At 48.5% G+C, this 10,923-nt stretch overlaps 1 protein-coding gene across 1 annotated transcript; it reads left to right on the top strand.

Moving 5' to 3' along the window:
* Positions 1 to 4,671: 4,671 nt before the first annotated feature.
* On the top strand, positions 4,672 to 10,923 carry LOC102038134 (putative methyltransferase DDB_G0268948). The gene is made up of 7 exons (XM_031063498.1): positions 4,672 to 5,015; positions 5,352 to 5,512; positions 6,186 to 6,194; positions 7,135 to 7,339; positions 8,693 to 8,793; positions 8,929 to 9,066; positions 10,492 to 10,923. Exons 1-7 carry the CDS (start codon positions 4,905 to 4,907, stop codon positions 10,580 to 10,582), a joined length of 816 nt encoding a protein of 271 aa, XP_030919358.1. The 5' UTR covers positions 4,672 to 4,904; the 3' UTR covers positions 10,583 to 10,923.

Below are 10,923 nucleotides of genomic sequence, written 5' to 3'. Positions count from 1 at the left end.
CTCAGGGACAGAGCTGCTGCCTTCTTCTGCATCCTCCTTGAACCGCCCTCCCTCATCTTCCTCCTGCACTGTCCTGCATCATCCTCCTACACTCCTCTGCAACTCTCCTGTATCCTCCTGCACTCCTCTGCAATCCTCCCGCATCCTCCTGCAACCCCCGGCTCCCCCTTGCACTCTCCTGGATCCTGAAGCGCTCTTCTGCACCCTTCCAAACCCTCCTGTACCCTGTTGTCCTCTGCAGTGGCTTTCCCTGCCCTTTTGCATCCTCACGCACCGTCCTCCATCCCACTGCATCCTCCTGCATGCTCCTCCATCCTCACACACCCTTCCTCACCCTGCTGCACTGTCTCACACCCTTCTGTGCCCTCCTGCACCCTCCTCAATGCCATGGTGCATTTGCCCTCATGCCCCACTGGGACAGGCTATCACTGGTCAGCACAGCACAGAACCCCAAAATTCCCCTTTTCCAACCCTCTGCACCACTACACTTCCAGGCCTGTTCCCACCTGGCTTTTGGGACACAGGGCTGTGATCCTGGGAGCTGCAACTGCAGGAAGGGATGGACTCAGCTGTCTCCTGGTACAGGGGCTTTTAAGGAAGAAGTGCCTAAAATATTGCTGCCTTCTCCCTTGTTTTCTCCCTATTGTCAGGAAAATTTATCCACAAACACCAGAGGTTTCTTTCCAAAAAGGAGACAGAGGAGTCCTGTAACTTTATTCGAATAAGGGGCGAGGCCATGGGGTATTTCGCCTGGGGTCTCTCCAATTTTTGGAGCATGCAGCCTCCTTTTTATCCTGATTTCCCAGCCCCATTTCCCTCTCTCTTTCGCTGTTGGCCGAGGTATTTGAGAGGTACAGACTTCCTGAAATGCCTGATACCTAAGGCCCCTTCTAATGTATACCCCACTTTGTGTCTCTGTTCTTCTCTAAATCCAGAGATTTAGCACAGTCTTGAGAGAGTAACAGTCTGTGTTGATTAGTGGAATTCCTATGGGATTTATGCTTTCCCCCATTGCTTCTTTCACCTCTCCCTATCTGGCCTTACCCACCATCAGGCCCACAGTTTGTAAAGACACCCCCTTCTCATTCCTTTCACTGTCTCACATTCTATCACATGCCTGGCTGGGACCCCAAGAAGGAAAAGCTTAAACTTTGAATTAAGATAGTCCTGGATCTTGTTTAATTGCCACAAATTTGTTTGCAATTTCAGAGCAGCCCATCAGGCATCAGCCAGACCCAGAGCAATTGCTCTGAGTCTGGTTTGGCCATCCCCAAGATGTTATTTAATTTTAGTACAGCAGCTTCCTGACGCCACTGGACTTTTTGCTTGTGCCAGCAGATATAATAATATCAGCCACTACATCCTCATGCCCAGAGAGTGCATGCAAGGAAAGGTGAAATAAGATCATTTTGAGCTCACATTTCTCTCCCTCCTTTTATCCAGAATTGTTAATTTGTCAGCAGTGGATCTGGCCCCTGCGTGGGGAATGGGAGATCTCAGGTTGCTCAGCCACAGATCCTCAGGTGACTTCTAAATTTCATTTAATACACTGGCTCCACAACCAGATTTCCCAGCTGCCTTAATTCAAAGGTGAAATGGAGGGAGAAGGACTTGCTTCTGGAAGCCCCCAGTGCTGGGCTTTGCTCTCAGCCCCAGTGCTGCTCATCAGCCATTCCACAGGAAGGATTTCTGGCCGGATGAGCCAAGGGCGAGGCAGGATTGCAAAGCCAAGGGTTCTCTCCTCTGCAGCCCCCTCTGCCCTTGAGCATGTCATGCCTGCCTTTCCTTTCCCTCCAGCCCTTTGTGTGCTGCAGCACAGCAACCACCAGGACATCACCAGTCACTGCTGCTGCCATTGCAAGGATCCGAGAATTGCAGATGCACTTCCCTAAAATAGTCACTGCTGTGGGAATTCTTTCTCCCTTCCCTCTCTGCTCTCTTGTTCATCTGGGTTTTCTTTTGACACAAACACTGATTTTTCCTGGATTGCAAATGCCAAGGAGCAGGCAGGGATAGCCTTAATGCCAGCTTGAGGCACAGCTCTAACACATCAAGAGTGACATCTCTGGTTTGTGGATAAATCCCTTCCTTACAAGGAACTTTATCCATGCCCCACTGCTTCTAAGACAAGAGAATTATATTCTTCACTAACTTGAAGTCTGAGTCCTCTAGGTTTGAAAAGATCCTTGAAGAAATACCAACTGTTTTCCAATCCCTTTATTCCTTGTTGTGATAATAAATCTTGCTCCTTTTCCATCAGAGAACAAATAAACAGGGGAGCATCTTCCAAGAGCTGAAACCTTACTGGGATCTTAAAATCAAATCAAGTTTTCCCAAAGGTAAGAGAAATATCACTGACTTCTTCAGGGTATCCTGAGGATGGGGAGGTGGACCCCAGCCCACACAGCCCTGTGGGTATTCTCCCTCTTGTGTGGTCCAGCAAAAAGCTTCTGAGTCAATGTTGAAATGAAATTGAAAACAATTAGATTTGTAAATTAAATGCAGCAGGGTAATGGTGCTGTTGGCCTCCTCTTCCTTTAGCTTCAAGCAATCCATCTACAGGTAAACCTGTTGGAAAAAATACCAGTGGACACAGGAGGACTGACAGGAGTATCCTTTGGCCTTTTTGTCCTCTAAAATAGATTGATTCATTTTTTCAGTTTTAATAAATTTCAGAGTGAGATGCATTCCCAGTGAAGGTCTGTTAATCCAGGACCCTGTTTTATAACTAAAATCCACAGGGTCTGAAGGTTTGGGGAACAAGTTGGGAAGACCCCAGGGCATTTTGGCATTCCATTATTTGGATTTAATAAGTAGGCAGGCAGGGATGATGGACAGTGTCTGATTCCCTGTGTCTGGTATTTAAACCCACATTTGGCCTAAGGCTCAGCAACCCAAATCTTGAGGAGACCAATTCATTTCTGCATGGTGCAGGGAGTAGCAATCCCTTGGGGAGCACAACAGGGATGGAGGAGGGAGCCAAAGGCAGCAGAATCCCATGTGCCAAATTTGGGAGAGCTCAGGAAAGGCCTGGTGCCATTTGCAGCCCATGCCTGGCTGGTGTTTTGTTTTCCTGCAGGTGTTTGGTGTCAGCTGTAGCCCAGTTAAACATCATCCGTGCATTGCCCAGGAATTGTGGGGTTTGGAACTGGGCAGGTGCCTCAGGGACATCTCCCCCTCCTGTGTGCAGTGGTGCTCTCAGCAAAATCCAGGCAAAATGGGGTGTCCAAACCCCAGAGAGCCAGGCAGTGCAAACACAGGGCCCTTTGGTGATTTTGTGGTGTTTTCTCTTGCTGTAGGTGCCACCCCTGCACGATTAAGCACCAGGTGGCCCAAATAAAATATTTAGGACACAAGCCCAGGAACTCCAACCCATGCTTTGATTTAGTAAACTGCTTCAAGCCAGCCTCTGTCTACAGTTCTTGAGTAAGTTCACTGATTTCTCTTAAAATTAGGAGTGGCTTAAAGGCTGTGCTAATTAGCATGGACCCATGACTGCTGTACAAAGTACAAACTGACGGGACTGTGCTTCCAGCTAACCACGGCTCCGCTGGCCTCAGCTGCACGGAATTAACCTCACTCTCCTGAGGAAGGGGTAAAATCCTGCCTCGAATCAGGGCAAACTGCCTAGGTCTGAAATCCCAACATTCTGAGCTTTTAAAGTGCTGCTCTTGGGAGCTCTTGCTGCATTTTCTCTTTCTGCTGGACACCAGGAAGGGACTCCAGCGCAGACAGAGCTTTGTAGGTATGGCTTTGGCTGCCCGCAGCATTTGAATCCTTGCAGCATCTTCTGGGCTCTGCATCTGCTTCCCAAGATGTGGAGGGTGCTTGAGCATTCCCGGGATCCGTGGACACTTTGAAAGCTGTACCTACGTGATCAGCAACCACAGAGCTGTGTCTGCGGCTCCAGGATTCCGGTGGCATTGAGCCTCTCGGAGCTGCCTCCTGGCTTTCGCTGGGCAGGGGAGCCCCGGGCGGGCGGCACCGGGGGCGGTGCCGGGGCCATCCCTCGCCTTCCCCCGCCTTCCCTGGTCCCGGCCCCGCGGCTCCGGACTGGGAGCGAGCATCTATTCCCGCATGGAGGCAGAACAGCCCTCGATCTCCCGATGCATTTCCGTATCGCTCCATAAACCCACCGCGGGCACATCCTTCCTCAGGAAAAGGAGCACAGAGCCCTCCTGGCAGTGCCTGGGGTCGGTGCCGAGCCCCGGGAGCTGCCGCTGCTTCGGACAGCGCCTGCTCGGGCAGCGCCACGAACAGGATCCGGCCGGGAGCCTTCCGGGGCGGCGCCACGGGCCCGGGCTGCGGGGGACAGCGCAGGGGCTGCGGGAACCGGGGCTGGCACGGGGCCGGAGCGGGGATTTGCAGCTCCCCTGGCTCCCTGGGCTGAGCTGCGGCCAGGCCGAAGGGCCCCGCTCGCCTCCACGCGTGGTGATGGGTTCAGTGCCCTAAGAGCCTTTGGCTGCTGGGCGGGAAGGACCAAAAAGCAGCAGGTGGCAGTTGTGATTGTGTTGCTAATAGGAGAAAATGGATTTCCTTTTAAAAAATCCAGCCAGAAAAAGCCCACGTGTTTTACTGGTAGTTTTCCTGCTTCACTGCTCAGTGAATTATTTGAGGAAACAGTCGGGTGGGTAAGGAAAACAGAGGAGTTCCACACTCCTTAGGGGGTGTGTAAAAACCTGGAAAGCTTTTCCTGTTGGACGCCGCTGGTTTGCTCCTGTGATGAGCTTAGGGCTGTGGGAGGGATTCCTGGAGAGCAGGTTCACTCTCCCTTGCTGGAGCCTCCCGGGCAAAGTCCTCCCTGTGGCCACACCAGGAACCAGAGGCTTCAGTGCCTGCGGTCCCGTGTGACATCCCCGGGGATCACATCTTGCTGCCTCCTCCCAGGTGCACGGTCACCAAGCATGGCCACCCAGATGTTCGAGGGCCGAGGGCATGCAGCCATCTACCAGAAATACAGGTTTGCACCGGGCAAAGAGCTGCAGCAGACCATCCTCTCCTACCTGCGGGAAAAGGTGAGCGGGGTACAGCCAGGCTGGAGGAAAAATCCAAGGGGTATTTAATTGTGGGTGGGGAAAAATCCAAGGAGTATTCAATTGTGGGTGGGGAAAAATCCAAGGAGTATTCAATTGTGGCTGGCAGTGTTTACCTTGCTGGGAGTGTCACTTTGGTTGGTGCCTCAGGGAAAGATAAAGCAGCAGGGCTCACGGCCAGATGGGGGCACAGAAGAGGCTTTCTACAGGTTCTGCCACGCCAAGGCTGTTCCTGAGTGGGTGCTGGGGGAAGGAATTGGGGTGAAAGCACAGGAATTGGGTGGCTGCCCACTGAGACACATCCACTCCTCCCTGCAGAAGGCCATCCCTGCGGAGCTGGCAGTGGATGTTGGCTGTGGCTCTGGACAAGGCACCCACTTCCTTGGGGAGCACTTCAAGAAGGTGGTGGGCACAGACATCAGTGAAGCACAGATCCAGGAGGCCAAGGCCACCCCCTGCATGCCCAACATCTCCTACCTGTGAGTGTCAGGACAGCACGCTCGGCCAAAGGCACAATTCAGGTCCTCACGTGGAGGGGGTGGTTTGTGAGCATGGGGTGTTTGTGAGGTCCCCAGGACGAGGTGAGAGATGAGAATCTGACTCCAAGTTCTCAGAAGGCTGATATATTATTCTGTTCTATAATGTTATACTAAAACTATACTAAAGAAAGAGAAAGGATACATCAGAAGGCTTAGAATGATAAAGAAGAACCCGTGACTCCTCAGAGCCTTGACACAGCTGGACCATGATTGGTCATTAAATTAAAACAATTCACATGCTGGATAAACAATATCTCCAAATCACATTCCAAAGCAGCAAAACAGGGAGAAGCTGAAGCTTCCCAGGAGAAGAAATCCTGGCGAAGGGATTTTTCAGAAGATATCATGGTGAAATGAGTATGACTGTTGTAAGAGCCAGCTGGCACCAGAGATTCCATTTGATGGAATTCCTGGTGTGAACAAGCATTATCCTAGACTTTGTGGTCTTGCATCCAAACCATCCAAAAACACCCTCTGGCTCCACATCCTGCTCTCTAAGTCTCCCATCCCATGTTGTAAGAGCTGAAATGAGGGATGTGGGACTCCAGGGGCTCTCCAAAATGCAGTTTATTCCATCCAAGGTGTTACAGCAGTCCAGGGTTGTGGGTGACAGAGCCTGCGCCTACAGCTGTCAGCTCCAGCTGCAGGCAGGCCTGGAGACCCTTTGGTTTTGGGTACATTGCACTATATACTGTTCTTTGCTGAGCATCTTACAACAGCAGAACTTAACTATTATCTATAGCCTATCATAACTACTCTAATTACCATATTCATGTTACTGTTCTCCAATCACTAAAAGTCAGTACATCACAGTTTAAGCTAGAAGTTGTTTTTCAGTTTTCTTGCAGTGGAAAATTCTGAGACCTTTTTTCCTACTTGCCACATTTGCTGACTTGTTTGCCTGTGCTATTTTTCTGCTTAGTAAAAACATCTTCTTTGAGGTGGGTTTATCCTTTGCTCTAAGTCATAAAAACCCCTTCTAACTAACACACCCTTTGCCTCCTTGGTTATCCAGGAAGGCTGGCTCAGCAATTCTTTTCTTCTATATCAAAACTTAGCTATAAGAATAAAGATGGAACCATGATATTTTCTGAAAAATCCTTTTGCTAGGATTTTTCTCCTGAGAAGCTGAGAAGCCTCAGAAACAAAATGTAAACAATAATTATCTGCTGCTGTGGAATGCAACAGGTGCATCTTTGATTGGTCTCAGGTAGTTGTTTCTAATTAATGGCCAATCACAGTCCAGCTGTCTCGGAATCTCTGGTCAGTCACAAGATTTTATTATCATTCCCTTCTTTTTCCTTTCCTTGCTAGCCTTCTGATGAAATCTTTTCTTCTATTCTTTTAGTACAGTTTTAATATAATATATATCATAAAATAATAAACCAGCCTTCTGAAACATGGAGTCAACATTCTCGTCTCTTCCCTCATCCTGGGACCCCTGTGAACACCACCACCTATTCTTTCATCCAAAAATCTTTCTGCTAAGCACACGTATCTGTGAGACTTTCTTGTCAAAATTCCACCCTTGCCACCACCCGTGGCTTTTTTCCCCTGTCCCGGGCGGAGGCGCTGCCGTTCCCGGCGGGCTCCGTGGACGTGCTGACCTCGTTCACGGCTGCGCACTGGTTCCAGCTGGAGCGCTTCGCGCGTGAGGCTCAGCGCGTGCTGCGGCCCGGCGGCTGCGTGGCCATCAGCACCTACACCCTGGACATGAGCCTGCGCCACGGGCAGTGCTCCCAGCAGCTCACCAGAGTCTTCAGGGAGGTCAGCTGGGAACGCCTCAGGCCGGGGGGAATGGGTGGCACTCGTGGGTGCAGAGTATTGGAAACACAGGGCGGCCCCCGTGGCAGGGAGAAAGTGATGCATCTGACTCCACTGATCTGACCCCATTGACATCAGAAGGCTGATTAATTACTTTATTATATTGTATTATTCTATATTATATTTAAACTGAATCTGCACAAAGCACTCAACTCCACTGCACAGACTCTTGTGGCTGTCAGCCGGCAGTCCCAGTGGTCCCCTGTGGGGGTGGGCGTAGGACGAGGGGAGAGACAAGAATGTTGACTCTATGTTTCAGAAGGCTGATTTATTATTTTATGATATATATTATATTAAAACTATACTAAAAGAATAGAAGAAAGGATTTCATCAGAAGGCTAGCAAGGAAAGGAAAAAGAAGGGAATGATCATAAAATCTTGTGACTGACCTGCGAGTCTGAGACAGCTGGACTGTGATTGGCCATTAATTAAAAACAACCACATGAGACCAATCAAAGATGCACCTGTTGCATTCCACAGCAGCAGATAATTATTAGTTACATTTCGTTTCTGAGGCCTCTCAGCTTCTCAGGACAAAAGATCCTAATGAAAGGATTTTTCATAAAGTGTGTCTGTGACAGTCCCCCAGTCCTTTTTGGCCCTGATAGGCCAAGGAAGCAAAACACCATCACTCTGGGTAAACAATCTCCATATGGCATTCTACTTTGGCACAGCACAGGAGCAGCAAATGAGATAAGAATTGCTTTGATCATTCTTTTTTCTGCTTCTTTCAGGTTCAGAGAATGTGAATCCCTCGGCAGAGAGGGAGGAGTGGGATTGAGGGGGTGTGATGATAGGAATCCTAATGCAGAATGGGGCAAATGCAGGGATTTAGAGGCTTCACACTGGGCTGGCTGGATGGTGAGGAGAGGGACATGAGGACTGATAGGGCAGATCTGGTGGGGTTGAGAAGAGTGCCAGGGCAGATCTGGGAGCTGGTATTGTCCAGGAGACTTTTCCTGTTGCTCTGATCACAGTGAAAAGAATGGGAAGTAGAAAGTGTTGGGAAGAAGGCCTTTTTTTTAGAATCTTTCTGGACAAAGGGTGTTTTAACAATTGGATAAAAGGAGACTTTCCACTATGAGTAAGAGCTGTGCAGGGAGGACAGGAGCCTTATTTCTAGAACAGGATCCTTGAATTCTTGACATCAGGCATGACTTTGGTGTATTTTAATGCAACAAGCCTATAAAAAAAAGGACATATATGAATGTATCACATGCAGGCCCAAACCTGAGTTAAGGAGCATCTGAGAACTTCAAGTGATTTTGTGTTTGTTTTTAATACACTTCTTTTCAGTGCTGGGATGAGATTTTAAAATACTCAAATGATAAAGTAAAATATGTCTTGGATGACTACAAAGCAATCTTTGAGGCCTTGCCGTTCCCAGACAAGAAGAGGTGAGCAGAAGCACTTTTGATGGTGTCAGATATTTTATTTATTTATATTTATTACCATGTCAACCTGTGGTTCATGTTCCCCTGCCTTAGAGATTTAACTTGCCAATGCTCCTTTCTTGCCCATGTCTCTTGCAGAATCACTGATATCTATGACCCAATTCCCATGACTGTTGAGGGTGTGGTTGGTTACATGGAGTCCACCTCTTCATATCAAACCTTTAAGAAGAATGACCCTACAGCTGCAACATCCCTCCTCCAAGAGACAGAAAAGAGGTGAGAAAACCTCTTGGGAAAACAAGCAGAGTGTGGAGGACCTGTCCTGTGCAGTGCATGCAGAGGGAGGTTGTGCAGACCCCTCCAAAGCTGCAGGGGAGTGTGCAGGGATGTGCTCCCTCTGTTCCCCCAGGGGTGGAGACTTGTCAGGGGTTCAACAGCAGATCCTTAGATTTGAAGCCTGTGTAGCAGTAGGATGTGCCATGAAACCATGAATGTATCCATGAAACCTCTGACACGAGACTATCCTGAGTTTGCTTTTCATTAGCAAAGGGCTTGAAAAATATTGGGGGTTACCTGTCGAGCTTTAGTGGGTCCAGGGTCTTCAAAGAGACACGAGCAGTCATGGGCTGCTCTGAGGTTCTTTATTGCACGAATACATCAGTCCTGAAGGCAGAGAGGTCAAGGTGTTACAGTCAGTGCTAAAAGCTTTCTGGCTCAGAATCCCAAGCAAGAGCAGCAGCTGCAAGGCTGCTCTCTGGAATAGTCCCAGGTTCTGTGCAGGAACAGCAGCAGCAACAGTTGTTCCCTGGCACAGAGGCCGATGTCCTGAGCCAGCAGCAGGGACGAGCTGCTCTGATGTTCTGAGCAGCAACAGGGACCACAGTCTTCTTTCTTCTTTCTCCTTCTTCTTTTCTTCTTCTGTTTTCTTCTTCTTCTGTCGTGGTTGTTGATAGTCATGGTTGTGGTAGTCGTTGATGTTGTCTTTTGCACCCCGTTACAGGGACTTTTTATTCACAAAACATCCAGTCAACTAAAAGCACAATTCTAAAACGTTCTTTCTAAACCAATCTAAGCTTGATTCTAATGTGCAGAAGTAGTACAAAAGTAGTGTCACTTCTTAAAAAACTACGTATATAATATTATCTATTTATGCAAATTTATTATCTGTTTTCTTACTTAGAAGTTTATCTATCAATGTGAATAGTTCTGTCTATTTATGTATGTAGTTTTATCTGTTCTTTGTGAATAATTCTATCTATTCTAGTAGCAGGGTTCTGCTAAGTTTTTGTTATATCTAGGGCTAAGTTGCTGAGCTACTTACTTAAAACCTAAAGCTTAAACTTACTTAAAACTATAACTCAAACTTCTATTTACTTAAAGCTTAAACCCACTTTTACTTCTTATCTATGTGGTTTAATAGATCTTAATTTCTCTAAGGGCTTTAATTCAACCCCTGCATTCATCTCCCTCTCTGAGGAGCTCAGGCTTGCATTCCAACATTCACCCATCTGTTTCAGCCCCAACAAGGGGAAGGGGTGCTGCTCATTTATTCCCTGACCAGAACAACCCTTGTGCAGCAGCTGAAGCATTTGCCATCCCCCCTGTGTGCTGTGGGTGGAAGGGATCTGTCTCTGGCTGCTGCTCCACATCAGTTGGGAGCAGTGTGGGCAGGTGAGAGCCTTCCTGTGCTTGTCCTTTCAGGATGCTGGAGACAATGGGAGTTTCCTCTCGTGAGACCCTGGTGGAGTTCTTGGTGAGGCACGTCTGTGTGCTGGGGTGCAAGGGGTGCTGAGAGAGCAAACCCTTCTCCTGATCAGCTGCTCCAGTGGAAGGGGAAGGTGGATTGTCTCCTAAAACCCTGCTTGTAACTGCTCTTTCTCCTTGGGAGGATGCCTGCTGATTTTGCTGATTGAAATGTTGGTGTCCTGTGGAAAGCAGATGGGGTTTTGTGCCCCTCAGCTTCCTGTCCACCCTGGTCCTGCTGTCTGCCCAGTGCTGCTCCCTCAGCACTGGAAGTGTCCCATTGTGGATTGATGGCTTAATAACACGTGGGGAAGAGAATCACAGGAACAGCTGAGAAACTCACTGCATTTCTTACACAATTAATAATAATTAAAAAGCCAGCTGAGAAAA

The sequence above is a fragment of the Geospiza fortis genome, unplaced genomic scaffold (genome assembly GCF_000277835.1).
Source record: "Geospiza fortis unplaced genomic scaffold, GeoFor_1.0 scaffold407, whole genome shotgun sequence".
Taxonomy (NCBI): Eukaryota; Metazoa; Chordata; class Aves; order Passeriformes; family Thraupidae; genus Geospiza; species Geospiza fortis.
This window is presented reverse-complemented; position numbering and strand designations above follow the sequence as displayed.

Bases quoted from the DNA above. Each gene is read 5' to 3' on its own strand.
- LOC102038134 (XM_031063498.1), top strand. From the start codon at position 4,905: ATGGCCACCCAGATGTTCGAGGGCCGAGGGCATGCAGCCATCTACCAG. The intron at 8,794-8,928 runs GTGAGCAGAAGC...TGTCTCTTGCAG, and splicing joins CCGTTCCCAGACAAGAAGAG to AATCACTGATATCTATGACC. The intron at 9,067-10,491 runs GTGAGAAAACCT...TTGTCCTTTCAG, and splicing joins CTCCAAGAGACAGAAAAGAG to GATGCTGGAGACAATGGGAG.